Source organism: Equus caballus, chromosome 2 (genome assembly GCF_041296265.1).
Source record: "Equus caballus isolate H_3958 breed thoroughbred chromosome 2, TB-T2T, whole genome shotgun sequence".
NCBI classification, from domain to species: domain Eukaryota; kingdom Metazoa; phylum Chordata; class Mammalia; order Perissodactyla; family Equidae; genus Equus; species Equus caballus.
Genome location: NC_091685.1, coordinates 91,944,686 through 91,964,474, shown reverse-complemented (window position 1 = coordinate 91,964,474; position 19,789 = coordinate 91,944,686). Strand labels below are relative to the sequence as shown.

The following is a 19,789-nucleotide window of genomic DNA, read 5'->3' as shown; positions in this document are numbered from 1 at the left end:
ATTTTTTTTGTTTGTTAAGGTTGGCCTGTATTGCTATGAAATTCCTTCTTAGGACTGCTTTTGCTGCATCCCATATGAGTTGATATGATGTACTTTATTTTCATTTGTCTCCAGATATTTTTTGATTTCTCCTTTAATTTATTCATTGATCAATTTGTTGTTCAGTAGCATGTTGTTTAGTCTCCATGTATTTGTCAATTTTCCAGCTTTTTTCTTATAGTTGATTTCTAGTTTCATAGCATTTTGATTAGGAAAGATGCTTGATATGATATCAATCTTCTTAAATTTATTGAGGCTCGCCTTGTTTCCCAATATATGGTCTATCTTTGGGAATTTTCCACGTGCACTTGAGAAGAATGCATATTCTGTTTTTTTGGATGGAGTGTTCTATCTACATCTATTAAGTCCATCTGGTCTAGTTTCATTTAATTCCACTATTTCCTTGTTGACTTTCTGTCTGGATGATCTAGCCATTGATGTACATGTATAATGAAATATTTTCAACCAGCTTTTGTTTTTGGTCACAGCCAGAGATCATTTTGGCCAATCCCTTTAGTAAATTGCCAGTGAAAATAGATGTATATATCTGCTGATATGGCTATTACTCATGTTTTCCTGTGTGCATGTGCCATTCTTGACTGAATGTGGAGGTATCTATGATTTTTAAACAATGTGATCCTGATAGCGCTAGCATGACTCAAATGATCATTTAAATATCTCTCTTCTAGTCCTTTACAACATTTTAAGTTGCAAAAAATCAAGGTTTTGTCTTTTTTTGTCATCCTTACTTCTCCTAAAAGCTGTTGTCCACAAATAAATAATGTTTACCTAACTCTTATGAAGTGTCAGGGCCAGTGCTAAGTACTTCATATGTATTATATCATTAGACTTCATAATCACCCTATAAGGAAATGTTGTTATTTTACGAATAATGAATTTGAACCTCAGCACTGAGACTATCTTCTACCACCCCCAGGTCTTCTAAAAATCCTCATTAAAAGCTCCTCCCTTGGGGCACGGCCTAGTGGTTAAGCTCATGCGCTCCACTTTGGTGTCCCGGGGCTTCACTGGTTTGGATCCTGGTCATGGACATGGCACGGCTCCTCAGGACAGGCAGCGTCCCACGTAGCACAACCAGAGGCACTCACAACTAGAATATATAACTATGTACTGGAGAGCTTTGGGGAGAAAAAGAAGATTGGCAACAGTTGTTAGCTCAGGTGCCAATCTTTAAAAGAAAAAAGAAAGCTCCTCCCTCAAAGAAGGATATTATTTTTAGGATTGAGCTATACTAGCAAAGACTCTAGGGAATAAAATTTCCTTTCTTCACTGACATGTAACCCTTTGGGCTCCATCTTCTCTTTTCCGCTCTCCTTCCCTCTCTCCCTCCAGTCTCCTCTCCTTCCTCTCTTTCTCTCATACACACAAAAACATGCATGCACACTTTTTCACAACAAATCCTTGCAAGACAGAATGTTTTACTATGAGTTTTCAAGTCATTTTTTCACAACATTTTATTAAGGAACTGGGAATAAAAAACATCATAGAAAGTTTTTTTTTTTTTGAGGAAGATTAGTCCTGAGCTAACTACTGCCAGTCTTCCTCTTTTTGCTGAGGAAGCCTAGCCCTGAGCTAACATCTGTGCCCATCTTCCTCCACTTTTTTATATGTGAGACGCCTACCACAGCATGGCATGCCATGTCCGCACCCAGGATCTGAACCGGTGAACCCCAGGCTGCCAAGAAGCAGAACATGCAACCGTAACCGCTGTGCCACCTGGCCGGCCAGAAAGTTTTATAACCTGCACCATCACAGGTAAAATGCACACTCAGCTCCATGCACCTGTGTATAATCATGGGGTTCACAGAATAGTCAAACTGATTGAATAAAGAGGTTTCTATCAAAGTGAGGAGGGGGAGAAACAGGGCTTATGTGACAGTTATGTTATATACATGAACAGCACACATAACATTATGTTATATGCCCAGAACAACAGTTTAAATGGTCCATTCCAATCAAATTTACTGATTTAAACAAAGTACCTCTATATTATACCAATGGTAATTTTTGTTTATTGAGTTGAATAATTTTTTCTCTTTCAAAGTATAAAATTTTTCTCTTGCAAAGTATGAAACATAGAATTTATATGAGAATAAGATTACTTAATTAGGAAAAAAGAAAACTGTATCAAAGATATTTGTATGTCAATTAAATAAATTATATTGATTGAGAAATAATATAAATATTGAAGATAAAAATAAAACTAGTTAAAATTATATATTGTCCTGCTAGACATCAATGATATAGAACAGAGCCAGCCCTGGTGGCCTAGTGGTTAAGTTCAGCATGCTCCACTTTGGTGGTCTGGGTTCAGTTCCCAGGCATAGACTTACACTGGTCTGTTAGTGGCCATGCTGTGCTGGTGGCCCACACACTAAAAAATAGAGATAGATTGGCATAGATGTTAGCTCAGGGTGAATCTTTCTCAGCAAAAAGAAAAAAAAATATGTATATGAACAAAATAAATGAAAATATATAACTGGACCAAACATTTCTATTTTTGAAAACAGAGAAGTAGAAATATCTAATTGTTGTTCTAGTTATAATTCTGAGCGTTAGGCTATTTATTGTTTTGGGTGAGAGTCTCAATTAGAAAAATGAGGGACCATAAATAATGGACATATTTGAATTTCCAGAATTATTTTACATATTGTTATGTTAGAATGAACTCACTCATTTGTCCATTCATTCACTGAGCAACTACTTTGTGCCAGGCCCTCGCCAGGCAGTGGGGATTCAAAAGTGAACAGAGTTTATGGTCAAGTAGGCAAGCTGCTGCTAGTGGAAGTATTCATCTGCCTAAAACTTTTATTAGATCTTATTTAAGAAGCGCTTCTTTTCTCCTAAAATAGGAGCATTACAATTAGGTAATTATTCTTCCCTCAAATTGTGCCTAGTATTTAATCTTTAGACACACACTCAATTGCCATCAAACTGGTATCAACCTAAATTTCTCTAGTTTAAAACATTATTAAGGAAATACAACTTTAATTCTTGTCAGAGGCAAGAAGTTTTATACATACCATTTTGGGGTGAAATTTCACTAGTGTGCATTGTATTTCCAGATTTTTATTCTTAAAGAGGTCAATATCTAAATTTAATTTCTTCTCCAAAGGTTTTGTCCAACCTTCCATAGTTCCTTTCTATTATCCACTTAATTCCTATCCTATTATAAAATTCAGAAGATTCCAGTAATTAATCCTGGCAATCTTAAATATGAGTTTGAGAATATGCAAGTGAATTTATGCACTTCATAAATAAAAACAAAAAGACAACTTTAATGTTATAAATCTCACCGATAAGCATTTAGTGGACAATTTCAGGACAAGATCTTGATGACATCATAGATCTTGAAACAAAGTTTGCATTATTACACTATAACATAGAATTTTCACTCACTATTCTGATTCTTACCAGATCCTTCTCAGTGCCTAAAATGTCACTGTATCCAATGAGAAGCTCAAAATAAAAAGGTGTTTTCTCAGTTCTAAGGAAGAATAATTTCTTACACATTTTCCCTACTATTTTAGTGTTGGAACTACCATTGTTTTAACTATGCAATTATTCTCTGATCTTATTAGGGAAAGAGAAATCTCATAAAGGGTCTATACCTAGTCACTTTCCCCAAAACATTCTCATTTGACTCCTTTACATTAATTACATATTTTCAATTAAAAGTCCATCAAAATATCATATCAGGAGAGTGGGATGGGTGACCCATCTTCCACAATTATATTCTAAAAGGTAAACTGAATAAAGGATATTTTTAAGATGTTAACTTTAATCATAATAACTCTATAATAATTACAGAAAACAGTAACTCCAATATTTTTCCAAATATAGTTTTGTATTATTATTATAGTCTCTTAGAAATTATTCTTAAGAATACAATTAGAATACATTGCATGAATAATATGAAGCCAGAAAAGATATGATGAGGACAGTTTATAGAAAGCCTTAAAAGGTAGATTGACAAGTATCAGCATTATTAGATTTGCTTTTAAAGATTCAGCATGAGTTTTCAAAATGCTAAAATAATGGATAAGAGTGAAATAGAAGTTTGGCATTTCAAAAGTGAGAGATTACTACTCTCCAGTGGTATAAAACTGGTGCTTTACATATATTGACTCAATACCTACAACAACCGTATGATGTGAGAAAACTGAGGTATCCAGAAGGTAAATAACTTGTCCCAGGTCACAGATCCTGTCAGTGAAAGAGCTGGGCTTTCAACTCAGTCTGGTCTCAGAGTCGTTGCTTTTAATCTGTACCTCCACAGCCTCTCAAAATGATTAAATGAAGGTGGATAAACACAGTTTGAGAATGTAACTACCCTCAAAAATGAGAGATCCTATTCATGGTCAGAAGAGCAATTACAACAAGAGAAACAAGCCTCCTTCATACAGTTTCTAAAGGACAATCTAGGTAATAAAAGATAAAGTCAGGAGAAAATAGATCAAAAGTTCATCACAAACAACGCATTTCACTAGTAATGACCTCTTGAGTGAGATACTTTCATTTTAGACTTTTTTCTCTTCTTTCTCTCTTCTTTCTCATAACCATTCTGCTGCTAGAATTCCATATTTCCTTCAGAATTACTCTTGGGATTGTGCCTTCATCTTCTGAGGGAGCTTGCTGGGGCATTACGGCTGGATTGATAAGAATTTGGAGCATGAGAGCGGAATGCTAGTGTCAGCAGATAGGAGCCAACTGTTATAAATGAAATTCCTTTGAATTGAAATATTTTAATTGCTCTTCAAATCCAAAACCACTTAGAGTCTGCACTGGCTGTGAAGATATGAATCAGTGTTAGCAGCTTGTATTGACCGTGCCCAAGATGGCGCTCAGGTCCGGGAAGAAGAGGAAGTAAGAGGCGTTTCTCCTCCCAGTCACTGCCTTGTCCTGCAGTCCTGGGGCCATTCTGCATAATATATCGTGGGAAAGATCAAGCGAGAACAGGATTTTAAACTCTGCAAATTTCTCCCTGTAAGCAAGAAACACACATACTCACTTTTTCATTGTAAATGTCTCCAAGCATCGTACTTGCTCTCACAACATCTAGGTTTTGAAAATTGTTTCTTGCAATTTTCACGACTTTTTTCAAGTATTTAATTGCTTCTGTCATCTCTCCTTGGCTAGAATAAATAAAATAGGAGACAGTTGGAATATCATCTCATGTAATGTCGCAGTAAAAAGAAGAATTTTGTGTCTTTGCTTTAGATCGTGCCAGATGGTTATCAGGATAATGAAATGTAAAGTGTAAATTTAAAAAATATATGGCTTGTCTTTGTGGGAGTAGACAGTGAGTTAACACTTAAACCTTTAATCTCTCATTCATTGCTGGTGGGATTGTAAAATGGTACAGCTGTTCTGGAAGACAACTTGGCAGTTCCTCAAAAATTTTAATATACAGTTACCACATGTTCTAGCAATTTCACTCCTATGTATATACCCAAGAGAAATGAAAACATATGTCCACACAAACACTTGAACACAAATATTCATAGCGACCTTATTCACAATAGCAAAGAAATGGAAAAAACCTAAATGTCTATTAATTGAACAGATAAGCAAAATGTGGTATATCCATACAATGGAATATTATTCAGCCATAAAAAGGAATGAAGTAATGATATATGCTACAACATAGATAAATCTTGAAAACATGCTAAGTGAAAGAAGCCAGTCACAAAAAACCACATATTGGTGTGATTTCATTTACATGAAACATCCAGAATAGGCAAATCCATGGAAACAGAAAGTAGGTTAGTGGTCACCAGAGGCTGGGGATAGGGGGAAATGGGGAGTGGCTGCTAAAGGGCATTAGGTTTCATTTTGGAGTGACGAAAATGATCTGAAATTAAATAGTGGGGATGGCTACACAATTCTGTGAATATAATAAAAACTACTGTATTATAGAATTTAAAGGGTGAATTATATGGTATATGAATTATATCTCAATAAAGCTATTATTTTTTTAAAAAACCTTTAAAAAGTTTTAAATTTTCCATACTCCTTTGCAAATGAAGCTGGTCCTTTGAGGGGAGGCATATGTCATTTCACGAAATACCTGTTGGGGGTATTAGAGCAAATATGATGAAAATTGAGTATTCTGAACTCCCCCAACCAGGACTCCAAGAAAAGAGAGAGAGATCTAGCCGCAAGATGGAAGGAGCCTGATTTCTGGAAGGCACAACACAAGTATCTAGCAAAGTACAGAATTTATATAAGCAAGAAATAAGATTTTATTGTGATACGCCACTGAGATTTTGGAGATTAGTTAGAGCAACTTAAATGACCAAAACTGACTAAAACAAGTGACTATTTTTTTTTTCATAAAGAATAGAGGGGCACATCATTTTAAAGATTTCAATGAATTATTTTCATAAACTTATCTGAATTCTGCTCTTATTTTCCAAATCTGAGTCCCAAATACTCATTAGTTCCTCACGAGCTGAACGCCACCCCATGGAGGTACAAATCTTAGTTTCACATGAGTGAAAGTCAAACTTGAGTAAGGAGAGAGGAGTGGGAAGAGTCTAAAAATCTCTCTAAAGGAGAATTATTTGAAAGCCAGTCTAAAGAGACAGGCTCTTTTAGGAGCCAGTTGTAGCGATGTCCTATGTGAAGAATACTTGGGGCCCACTTGTGTATGAGAGGCACACTCTCATACAGCAAATGAGATTAAGGACCAAGGTGAAAAATATCTGAGCAACCAAAGAGAGAGTAATTTTTGGAAACGGCTATATCCAAGGTATAATATGCTGTGACTGCCTTTGCAGAGGCAGCTGAAGCCAAAGTCCAGCTCAAGGAACATTTGGCTGGTGATTCAGGGATGTGCCCCAGGAAATTAAAATGGTATGGACAAAGCAAGAAGTGATTTCAAAACAATGGATCCAAATTAAGTGAGCTGAAAAAATTTAGTATCTCTTGAATGTCTGGAATTTGGAATTTGTCTTTTGGTCAATCCCTAAAACACAATGGTGAATCTGAGATTATACGTAATCCCATTGTTAAATCATGTCAGAACCAATGAAATGTTTTATTAATGTGACAAAATCCAGAATTTAGAGATTTAAAAATAACAGCAAAACCTGTAATTGTGTTCTTCAATGGAGTATAAGAAAGGAGAAACTCTTACTTGCTCCTGAACGTCTCTGAGCCCCTAGAACTGCCCTGCTTTGCTTTCATAGGTCAGCAGTTCCCAGTGAGCATCTGTGCCATGACCCTTAATAAACCACGAGATGAAATCCTGAAATGCAGAGGTTGTTTTGCAGTTGAGCTGCTTCTTGCATGGGCATTTCTTTATGTTTATAGGGCAAAGTTTTACTTCGATGAGCTCCAGGTAGTATGGTGACAAATGTGGCATATAGAGAAGCTTTGCTACAAATTTTTAAATTATTGCAATTACAGAAAAATTTAGCGATATTATTACCATATTTCATTGATTCTAATACCCACATTTTACCATATTTTGACATTTCTAAATCAGGATCTTTTACAACAGGTGGCATCTTATAATCTCCGACAGACAGGGAGCAGTCAAGTCATAGCTGTTGCTGCAGGGATGAACTAGGTTTATATTGCTGAAGACGACCCAACAACTGCAATGCCTTGATCTTTCCGTCAACAACTATTTAAAGATAACTTCAGGAAGGAATGCAAAGACTGGCTGTTTTCTAAAAATCTTTCATTGAAACCTTCTGGAAGACAAGAAAGTGCCAACTTCAAAATTGGCAGATTGAGTGTCCATGACTTGAAAGAAAATACTGGAGATGATGAGCACTATTTTAGGAAAGGCTATAGTACCAACATTCGGGATGACACAAAAGATGATATATATGGGGGGGGAAGGTAGTGACAATTCTGAGTTTAAAAATAATTCAAAAGAATTGGACTTTGAATGCAAAGATGTTTGAGGAGTATAATAAATTTATTTTGTTTATATTTTCTGTTTACATGAATGCTCAAGAGTAATTATAAAAAATCTTTGTGTAAATGAATCTAAAATAGCTCTTTTATTAAGTATAAAATAAAAATTCTAAGTTATAAGAAAGTATTATGTCACATTTTAGTTAGAACAGTTTTCTCTCTTGGTAGTATATAAGGCGTAGCTTCCAGTAGAAAGAATCTTAAATTTAGTGAAATCTGAAAATAAAGCTACTCCTTCAGCATAATAGAGTAGGTTATTTCATTGGCTAGTAAATCTTCGATTAAAATTTTCTAGGAAGTTTAAAATTCACATTGAATTTATATATACATAATGTGACTAGAACATAATAAGATTGAACAACTCTAAAATTGGTCTAAGTACTTTGTGGTTCTTGTAAATCTCTACCTGTATTGATTTGTTTCATTTAATTTTATGCGAAAATTACCATAACTAATTTTTTGTGCCTGTGTTTGTCATGTGTGAAGAGTCATAAAGCGATCAAATATTCAACAGTGTTCTACTTTTACGATGGGCATCAAAATATCAACAGGTCTAGTCTTACAAATTCATTTGCAAAATGGTACTCATTTTCCTGGCTGCAGTTAAAACAGAAAAATTTAACATTCACCCAAATCTCTGAGGAAACAGAACTCAACTCAGAATAATTTTTTCCATGAATGTCTATGTTAGATGATTGATGAGCTATATTATTACCATATGCAATAAACAGTTGAGAAAGCACTTCTTGAAAAAGTAATATAAAAGATAATACTGTATTTTCAGTGGCAAGAATTTGAGATTTTTCACATCAGAAATGGTTAGTATATGGAATAAGTTCATGCAAAAAATATATTAATAAGATTAGAATATTCATAAAATAATCCCATGAATGTGGTACATGTGTTAGAGTCATTACTGGGCAAATTAAAAATTGTTTGGCTGTTACACAAAATTAACTAGCATCAGATGGAAAATTATGCTTATAACCAAGAGGAAGAGTTATCTAAGATTAGAACTCATATTCATCTTGGAAAAAATGTCAAGCTACGTTTAAACACTTACTAAAATTAAATATTTTGTCTACATGTTATTTTTCTAGGATCTGTATGGGAATAAACACAGCAGCTCTGTGCATTATTATCCCATAGTCTTTGCTCTATGCTAAATATTTAATAAAACTAGCCTTCAAACATCAAAAAAAGAGGGGTGAATTGTATGGTATATGAATTATAGCTCAATAAAGCTGTTATTTTTTTAAAAAAACTTTATCTTTGAATAAAAGAATGGTTGAACATTTGGGAAGGGAAACATTTATGCAGTACACATAAAAGTTAAGATTCCAGGTAGAGTGTGTGAATCTCAGTCACTGGATATCTGGAGTCCATGACTGTAAACTCCTGTCTGTCTCCTTGATATTTCAGTTAACATCAAGAACGTCTTTTTATTTCAGTAACATCTTTGAGAGACTATCAAATGCCCTACAATGTGCTAGTTGCTGGGGAATATGGATCCTGCCCTTAAAGAGTTTCACTGTCAATTTGGAGAGATAAATGTATATATTCATACGTGGGATTAACTGTGATTGGCACTACAAAGTGTGTATAGCACTTGGAAACCTGGATCACATACATTTAAATATCTTCACAAGAGCAAGACTAGTGTTTGCGGGGCAAATTTGGTCTTAAAAGGCAGTCAAAAAGATGTGGAGCCAAATCTAGTGAATACAATGGTGATCTCAAAGCATCTATATAAATTTGAAAAATTATAATATGTATTATACTATGTACCTTTGAATTTGGAACTGCATAGAATACTTAGTGTGTTTAGAGATTCACAGGCCCCTTGCTCTACGCTCATGTTTCTTCTTCCTCCAGCCTTACCCAGGTCTTCAGCATAGGTTGGGAGTCCCTGCTGTTAACCGATCTGTCTTTCTCGCAAGGTTTCTCTCTCTCTAGTATGTAAGCACTCTCAGCTGATCTCTAGTCTCTCACTTCTCCTGTGTCTCTCATTTTCCTGGATCTCACTGACATTGAGGTCTCTGCCTACTCAAAGTTGGCTGTTTCCAGAGTTCTGTCTAAGGCCTTGCTCTCCCCTCCCATTAACTGCTAACTAATGGCAATTTCATGGACTACTAGGGCGTGCCCTAACTCCCATATGCACATATCTGGCAAATCTATATTTCTAGCCCTGATTTTTCCCCAGTACTTCTCATCCATATCTCCAGTCGTACAAACATACTAAGCATGCAAATAAAAACGGTTCCTTCCAAGTGATGTCATTTAATGATGAGGCTGATGGCATTTGGGGAATTTCTCTTTAAGCAACTCCTCATAGTGCAGGGGTAGGAAGCATTAATAAGTAAGTTAATAAATTTTGTTCCAAAAAATGAGGTTGCCCATAGAGATTATTTACCATGCTTTCTAAATGTGACTGTAAATCCTTTTGGCTGTTTCCAAAGATCCAACCCACTTCTCTACAATGATGTTCTGCTATAGGGATCATTCAAAAGAAGATGCCACAAGCTCAGAAGCACATCAAAGGAGTTCGATCTGAAACAGGTAGTAGCAGGATTAGAGGTATCAACTTTCATAACCTCCCAAGGTTTGATGAGGACAACATTCATTTTCATAGATAAACTGTGTATGTTTGCAAAAGTAAGTTAGATTGCTTTAAAGTCACAGTGTGCTATGGTGGATATTAGAAAGACCTAGGCTTGAATCCCAGCTTGGCCTCTTAGATGAGTAACTTTGATCACATCTGCACTCTTTCTCAGCTTCAGTTTCCTCATTTTGAAAATGGCCACAAATTGCTGTGAGATGAAAACTTACACACATGTATAGCCTGGCACATAGTAGCAATTCAACAAATGGCAGCTAGTATTATTATTACCTCTCAGTGAAATAAAAAGCTACCATACCCACAGCTCTCTACTTGATATTATCTACTAAAAGCCAAGAAGAAAGGTCAATTTAGCCAAGCATTACTTTTTGAAAATCTTCCATCATGCAATGAATTAAACACCATGATGTGAACATATACTCGTCAAGACAAACAGGCACATGAAGACCTGGCATCTGTTTTCTGGGGGGCAGGGTCAGAGAACTAAGATATTTTGTTTACTTGAGTATCAGGTATGATCAAATGCATTCTTTTTTCCTTTCTTTTTGGTAAAAGAAATAGAATGGAATTTCACATTGCTGAAGTTGCGAATATTGTTTTTTATGGTTCTGTTCTCACTTCTTCCTAACAAAATTACAAATAATCTCCTTCCAGATTGAGGCATAGCTCAATTCCCTAGGAAAATTGAGAACTGTTTGAGGAATATTTCAAACGCAGACATGGAGTAAAATACCACGAGAGGTGCACTCATTACTTTAATTTAAAAATTTGTTTTGTGGGACAGCTACAATGGTATTGAGAGAGATGAAGAGTATAAAAATATTAACATATAATAATATAGCATATTATTTAGAATTTTGAGCAAACGTGTGGATTTCTAGAACTAAAAATGTTCTATCAAATTGATGTTAACTCTCCAAGCTCTTTCTTTGACTGTAGTAATCAAGAAAAAACTGATGAAATAATAAAAAAAAGTAGAGACTTCTTTGCATATCATTTTAAAACCTTAGGGAAAAATTATTTTTATTTAGCTAAAATGGACTCGCTGAAGCTCATTTATGTTCATGTTCCTAAAAGCTGATATGTTTTTGATGCAAGTGCATTTTGGATTAGGTTTGGCCTGCTGAGGATTGTTAAATCACAACATACACAAACAAAAAAAACAAGTTCGGTGAACAAGAAATACAAAACAGTATAAATAAAACCATTGCTGGGTGAGTCGAGTTCTTTTTCTCCCAAAGGAGCAACAGAACTCTAAAACATCCAAAATTATCTAGAAACTGCTCTGACAAATAATGCTAGAGAAAAAGTCTTTCTATTATAAATTATATGCTCCCCTCAACGAATGCACAGTTTTATAGCCAGCAAAGTTGTTAATATACCATCTGAAATATAAACATTCTATATTGTTTAAACGATTTCCAAATGCAAAAGTTAGCAATAGATTTGGAAGCCAGTCTTTCTTTGGAAGGGAAAAAAATCAAATATTTTCTTACAGGAAAGCTACACGTTATTTGTGTAAGTTAAAGGACAAGGTTAAAATGTTAGACAAATATTAATTCCAGTTTTCTATATGCAGTGCACAGGTGCAACTTGGACAGCATATTATATGGTATAATCATTAAATTCATTCAACCAGACCTTAGAGAGTTAAAAACATATATTCTGAGGAACAGGACTCCTCGGTCCAAAGAATGAGAATGAAACAGTGCAGAATATTTGTGTATCAAGGTGATTCCAGTTTCCAACTGGGAAAACAGGACTGTTAACACCCACATCCCCTGACAACTGTCCAATTATGTATATCACACTTGGCCTACTGTTTGCAGTAGAAGTAATCAATAAAGGATGTGGTTGAGTGAACATAGATTTTGGTTGAACCAATGCATGAAAACTTAATCATTTACTCAGAGAGAAGAAATCAAATAGAGCAGAGATGAAACAGCCACTAAGGGGTTTGTTGATTGTGCCACCAAGTTTGTGGGCTACAGATGAAAGTAATAAGGCAAATGGAATCAGTGACAGGAGAAAATGTAAAAAGCTATTCTTAATTTCATGAATTAATAGAAATGTTTTGATGTATTTTGGAGGGTCATTTTTAGGAAATTTTGCATCAAAGCCTGGACGTTCCATTTTAAAGAATATATGAAAATTACCAGGGCATGTCATTCCTCTCAAGCAAGAAGAAATTAATTTTCAGCTTTAACAGAAAGGTAATTTTCACACTTGAAACTTTGTACAGATTGATTTAAAGATCTCCACTGTGGAAAGTTTTACAGGAAATAATTTAAACCGAGTTTGCAAGAAAATTTACAATTGGCATGGAATAAACCAGAGACTGGCTGGTTGTAACAAATGGGTCTTGAAGAACTCTCATTTTTGTGGGGTTTTTTCCCCCTAGATTCTTTTTAACAGTCATTATTTGGAGAGTTGTGGCATTTTAGTAAATGACTAATTTCAGTAAATGAGGCCAAAAAAAATGCCATGAGGCAAAGTGAGGATTTTTTCCCTATGTATTTACTCAAATTGTCTGCTTATGTAATAATAATATTTACTTGGTAATTTCTCAACTCACTCTCTTTCTTTTATACCGTAATTCTATAGCTGTGTCATAGACAATTGTTATCATTTTAGAATATCAACTCTTCTTTCTTTCACTAGTATTCTGAGTAGGGAAAAAAAGACAGTGCAAATGCTTATTCTGTTACACTGCTTAAACCATTGTTCAATTAACAATATTCAGACCAATAGCAAAAATAACAAACTCTGTTCTCTATTAAAGCCTTCATCGGTAACTCTAATGCCAGGGCTGGGTCTAGCATCACCAAATGGGCAACTCTGTACTTTCAAGTCCCTGCTCTTGAGGGAATGTGGCATGTTTTTCAGTTGAAGGCTCAGTATAAATTCTTATAACCATTTTAGAAGTTTCCAGCCTTAGAGCTTAGTCACCTTTCATGCATACTCAGCTGATGGGCTTAGATATACGCTTATCCTAGACATGGCTATTCTCTTCCTTTTCCTTTCAAGGGCTAGGATTGCTTTTATCCCTAGCAAGGAAAATGTTTGTTTATAAAATCTCTGTTTACAGAGACAGGGCTACTGTTAGCAAAACTTTTGCAATTGCACAGGTTAGGAAAAAGAGATTTGGAGGTGATGCTAAGCTTCATATGCAGCTTGATTTATTTCTCAGCCTCCACCACCATAATTTTGTCTATTTTGGTTGTGTGCCATTTCTTGCATGTTGCTGCTAATCTGAGGATAGTTTGGGACTATGAAAGAGATATACGTGTGTTTGCATGTATGCATGCATGTATGTATCAGAGAGCACCAAGCCCTTGAAGCAAAATTTTCTAAAAATGACCACAAAACTTATATCAAAGCATTTCTAGTAACTAATGGACTTCATTTAATACGGCTTCTCAGATATATAGGGTGCTGTTGTCTACCTGTATAAAATTTTTGTTTTTGAAACCTTAGTCTCTCTCATGAGTTATTTCGCCCAAAATGGTAAAAGAATGTACCAAGGCTTAAATGCCTCCATAACCACCAACAATGCTGCAAAATGGCAGCTTTAGATTGGAAATCTTGCTGTGGCCTTGGGACACTTTTTCCCTATGACCTTCGAAGAAGAGTCTCCTGTACTCTTTTGTCATTGCCTAATATTATAAAATTAAGAACCCATGTCTACCACACAAATCATTCATTGATGGCTTCATTAGTACTTTAGTAGATGGGAATTCTTCTAAGTGGAATTCATTTCATTTGGTGTAAAAGTGAGATGGGGATAAATCTTCTTGCCCATTATCTGTTTGCCCCAAGGCAGGTTGCTGGACTGTTGAGAGTGTTGGAATAGAATTGTCCCCATTCCTACCAAAAACCCACCTACTTCATGAGATATCAAATATAGCTGTATCCTCTTCTACATCTAAACCCCAAATAATACTTAAGCATATTAAAACATTAGATTGTCTGATGATGTTGTTGCCAATATTCATCAGAAAGCTGTTCAACAGACAGTTAGCTTTTACTGTATAGACCAGGAATTCAAATCCTGGAGTGGAGACTAAAATATTCCAGATGAGACACTAGTTGAATAAGTGAGAATTATTTTAAGATAATCTCATGTCTCCAGAAGTTTCAAAAATAATTATAAAGACTATCAGTAGCCAAAGGGGCATTCCAACACTTGTCTTGTCCTATGACATAGTAAGTACTCAGTATATGTTTATAAAAGAAAATATTTTTCCCTGGAGTTTTATCTCTTTAGTTATGTTGGGACACAATGTCATTTTGTAAAAAGTATTTTATAAACATGTTAAGGGAGGAATTTATCTAACTCTGCAGGCTTCATCCAGGTCTGCTACCACAAGGCAAGACAAATAATCCAACCATTTTCTACTGATGCTGGGCAGTGTTAGCAGCAGAGTGAAGTGATTTAATAATCAAAATGAACTCGACAAAAGGGCAGAGTTGGTGTGTTCCAAACAGACATAAAATTGAATAATTATGAATCTCTTCTTTGTGTTCAAATATCTGCTTCTTTCCAGGTGTTGTTTGGAAAGTAAAAGTTTAAGGAATAGCCAGATTGATCTTCCATGGGCTAGTTACCAACCTTTATTTGAAGGGACCACAGCACTCACAAGTTGCTTGCTTTACCCACGGCTGGCCCTTCCTTCCTTGAGCAAACGTCCATATTCTCCATATAAATATGTCTGCGTCCCTAACCATTTATCCAGTGATGACTGCTTTGCATTTTATTTGGTATTTTGTAGGGTACCTTTAATTTCATTGGTATCGGTATTTTAATATTTAATTAATTATTTATTTAATAGTTAATTATTATATTGGCAATGGTAATTATATAATGAGGATCCACTTTCAGTTCACTAGGCATTTAATGTTTTAAACGTCTTTCAAATAGCAATTTTACCTTTTAAAACACCACCCTGTATGTGTTTACAACTGAAATACAAATGAGAAGAAATTAGGACTTGACACAGTCTATATGATTGTTATTATTATTACTAATATACCACTATTAAAAAGCTATATCTTAGATATAGGATATATCAAAAACCAAGGCCTTAACTTTGATAACTTTTCTTATTCTTATTTTATCTTCACGTAAATCATAATGCTACTATATAACGCAACAATTAAATGGAGTGCACAATGATCACAATACGATGAGTGAGGGGCAAACCACATCTTTTCTGTGGAAAAAATTGCATCAGAAGTTGTTCATGTATACTTTTGTTACGTTTTCAATTTTAAATGAAATATTGGGAATATTGTTTTTCCACCCAATTGTTTATCCAGATATGCTCAAAGGAGAGATGTCTTAATGGAAGAAGTATGACTGAAGCATAAATGGAAACTTTCCTCAAAGAAGAGATCTGGAAAGGTTATGGTGAGCCATGGTTACTGAAGCGTACTATATATTTCTGTGCTCTCTGATTTTGTAACCTGTGAGATGTGACCTGATTTTTCCCTTTCATTCAAGGTCATCACTAAACTTACAGAAAATCAAAAATAAAACAATACAGAGGAGGAATAGACAAAGAAGAGTTTAGGTGCATCTCTTAAAATACCACATTGGTTTAAAATAACTTACGATGAAAGGGTCACTTAAGAAGGGCACTGCTTAAAATTTAAGCAGGCAGTAATGGAAAGCGACAGACCTCAAACAATTTAAGTCTTTCACAGCTGAGTGAATTCACAGTGACAGCAAGACAAGGCTGTGCTAACGTACCTCTGCAGGACCTTGGCGATGGCCTCATATGCTCTCCCCAGGCTGAGATCATCATCCAGCTCTGTAGAGATTTTACTGTAAGTGTTAAGGACCTATCAGAAGGAGAAATACATATTAAACAAAGAGCACGACCAGATTCACTGATGTTTCATTTCATACCAGAAAAGATTAAAATGAATAGTTGTTTTTAATGTCTCCATAAAATATTTTTTGTTTATTAAAACTTCATATTGGTTTGGTTTATTTTTATCTACAGTATAACTTGTTTCATAGCCATCTCTTTAAGCCATGACAGTGAGGTCTTACTTTTGTAAAACTAATTCTTTTCCTGCACAATCCCAAATCTTCCAATTTATATAACTTAGGTGTGAATGAATAATTGAATGGTTTACAACATTATTTTAAAATATGGTACTATTATCTAAGGTAATATAAGGCAGATTATACTATTCTACAATGGCAGCTTAAATATCACTTTTCTTTCTATAAATAGCTGTTTGTAAAGCATGAATTTAGATGCTGGGCAACTTCTAAATCTATCATTTTATTAGATGCATATCTCATAGTTTGTACACGTATTCAGTATACACTAAAAATATTTCTTGCAAATGTAGTTTATTAGCAACAATCTCTTCAATAATCTAAAGATTACAGCTGCCACAGCCAAACATATGATCTTAATTTAATTTAACACTGACATGATCTGTATGGTATAATTTTCCTTTTTATTCTTTTTCCCTTTCAATGGCCAGAAGGAGGAAAATATGTGAAACAAAATCCCCATTCTTTTTTCTTCCTTCATTGTTACTGGACCCAACCTATTATACACATGAGGACACAGGAAATCTCCAATGGCCTCTATGGAAATCCTTTTTGCACATTTTCTAGGAAAGAATTAGTGAAAGTCATTTGACAGCGTGTGAGGGGACATATATACACGCTATGTGCTACTGCCTGCATGAGGCAGCTTAGAGGGCAGATTTAAGGACTAGAGGCAGTGTTGATATTTGACTTTACTTTCTTAAAGTTAATATTTGAGAAATAATTTCAATGAGGCCATTGTGATACCTCATAAAATTTGTTTTATTTGTGGTTTACAAATGACTGCTTGACACAATATTGATATTAAAACCTCCTGATACATATTGATTCAGTGTTTTAATTCTTCTTAAACCTGCAAAGTTCAAAATTTTGATTCTTACTTTTAAGCCTCTTAATAAACCTTGTATAAACCTGAGAATATTCTTTCCACTCTGTCTTGGATAGCTAATAACACTTAGATTAAGTCTGACATGACTTCACAAAAACCTTTCTGAGTTAAGGGGCAGAACACCTAAAGTTTGAGAATTTATAAGAGACCTTATTGAATCCAAATATCAAAACACGGTCACACAACACTTAATGACAGGGATACATTCTGAGAAATGTGTCGTTAGGCAATTATGCTGTTGTGCAAACATCATAGAGTGTACTGAAGAAGACACCCCAAAATATCTCTTTAACACGAGGTTGTTAAAAATTTGCCACCCCAAAATATGTCTCTTTAACATGAGGATTATTTTAGGCTGATTATTTTTATGAAGTCTTAAATGGGAAGAAACATGCTTGCCGCCCACAAGGCATTTACAGTCCAGTGGAAAAGAGTTTGGACTGGTGCAACTGTGTGAATGAGCAATGACTGAAGACAGACTTCTCCAGAGCTTAAACTGTGCTTATACTGCACCTCTCTCCCTTGTCCCTGGCCACCATGAGCCCTGAAGCAGTACAATAATATCCAGAGGCATCCAGTATTATCTTAGGGATGTGACTCTGTAGTCCACGGATAGGAGGGTAGGTGCCAAAGAAATTACAGGTAAATATTTCAGTGTTGACAGCTCCTATCCCACACGAGTATGTAGTACTTCCAGGGAGCAGCAGGGGCAAAACCCAGCTCAGTCTGGGCTTTTGGTTTTGGCCTCAGACTTGATTCCATAGGAGCTGCCTCATGGAGCCAGATGTGGTCTACTGGAATGAATGCTCACCTTAGAGTAAGAAGACTTGGGTTCAAGTCCTAATTCTTCCACACCCAACACATGTGGTCTAGGAAAGCTCCCTGAGAAGCTTTCCTTAGAAGTAAAAAAGAAAACCTACATCTGAGGGTTGTTGTGAGGCTACTATGAGATAATATAGAGTGCTATGTAAAATTTAGGACAAGAATTCTTTGGGAATCTCTTAACTAGTCATCAGTGAACAACTGCTGGTGGGAGTTTCCCTCTTCAAAGTAAAGACAACACATTTTATTTGTTGCTTGAGAGAATTCATGTATCAGCTTAAACAGTTTACCTAAAAGCAGGAAACATATAGGCAGTAGGAAGAATATAGATCATTATTGGCCCAATAGGGAAATAACCAATTACAGGAAATCCATAGGACCTTGAAAGTGCTATAGAAGAGCTCCTCTAAACCAAAGACAAGGCCTCTGTCCCTCAGGAATGTGAGCTCTACTGGGAAAGAGTAAATTCAGACAGGAGAATCATAAGAATACAAGGTAAAACTCAGCAGATTGGTGAATCATGTAGTTCAGCCTAAGTGGACTAGGAAGGACATCATTAAAACAAAAAGAAAAAAGCTCATAAGAGTAAGTGGAAAAATAACACGAGATTGCAAATTCTGTAGAAAGTAAAGATGTTTTACATTAATCTTATAGTAAGCTATCTTACCTGCTTTTTAAAGTAAGCAAGGTAAAATTTGGAAATTAATAAATATTGATCAAACTGAATTCTTAGAGAAAGAGTGGAACCTTTTTCACAAAGAATACTTCAAGTGAGAAAACACAGTGTGGCAGTCTGTGAGATCCACTGTACTTCACGGAATATCCCTGTGGCATACAGTATGTTTAAAACAGATCCAGGGTCTGGAAGATTAAATTCTGTCATCACAAACCGAAGATAAGAGGTGAGAATGAAGAATCTCAGGTGCAAAATATTTTGATGAATTGAAAATTTATTATATATCTCTAAATTTTATGGGCAGTGAACCTAATCAACCTTTTCAAGCCAGAGGAAAATTCTGATTGAGAATGCTACTAGGTAAATTTCAGTGAACACAAAACTGTGCATGATAACAAGGTTACCAAAGTTGGAAAAGGCAGTTCACATACCTAATAAAAATTACATGCTACATGGCCACTCAATCAAATTGCTCCAATAATTTCAGTGAATAACAGAGATGAACCTTTGAAAACTATTTCGCTAGAAGTTTTAAAGCCAATGGACTTTATCTTCCCACTAAAAAGAAACTGATTTACTGGGAAAGATGTTTTCAAATAAAATCCAATTTCTTAAAATGAGATAATTTCTATTGGTCAACTTAAAAAACAAACTTGTAGAATGCTTAGCATAAAAAATGAGAATGTGCAAAAGAATAATGCTTGCAAAACACTACAA

At 35.2% G+C, this 19,789-nt stretch overlaps 1 protein-coding gene across 4 annotated transcripts in view; it reads right to left on the bottom strand.

Moving 5' to 3' along the window:
- TTC29 (tetratricopeptide repeat domain 29) overlaps window positions 1-19,789 on the bottom strand; it is a 258,945-nt gene that overhangs the window by 81,628 nt on the left and 157,528 nt on the right. For all 4 annotated transcript variants that reach the window (XM_070261554.1, XM_005607917.4, XM_070261556.1 and 1 more), the window contains 2 exons: window positions 16,365-16,456; window positions 5,072-5,195 (listed from right to left, as the gene is read on the bottom strand). In XM_070261554.1, coding sequence (XP_070117655.1) covers window positions 5,072-5,195; window positions 16,365-16,456 — 216 coding nt within the window. The remainder of the gene's footprint in view (window positions 1-5,071; window positions 5,196-16,364; window positions 16,457-19,789) is intronic.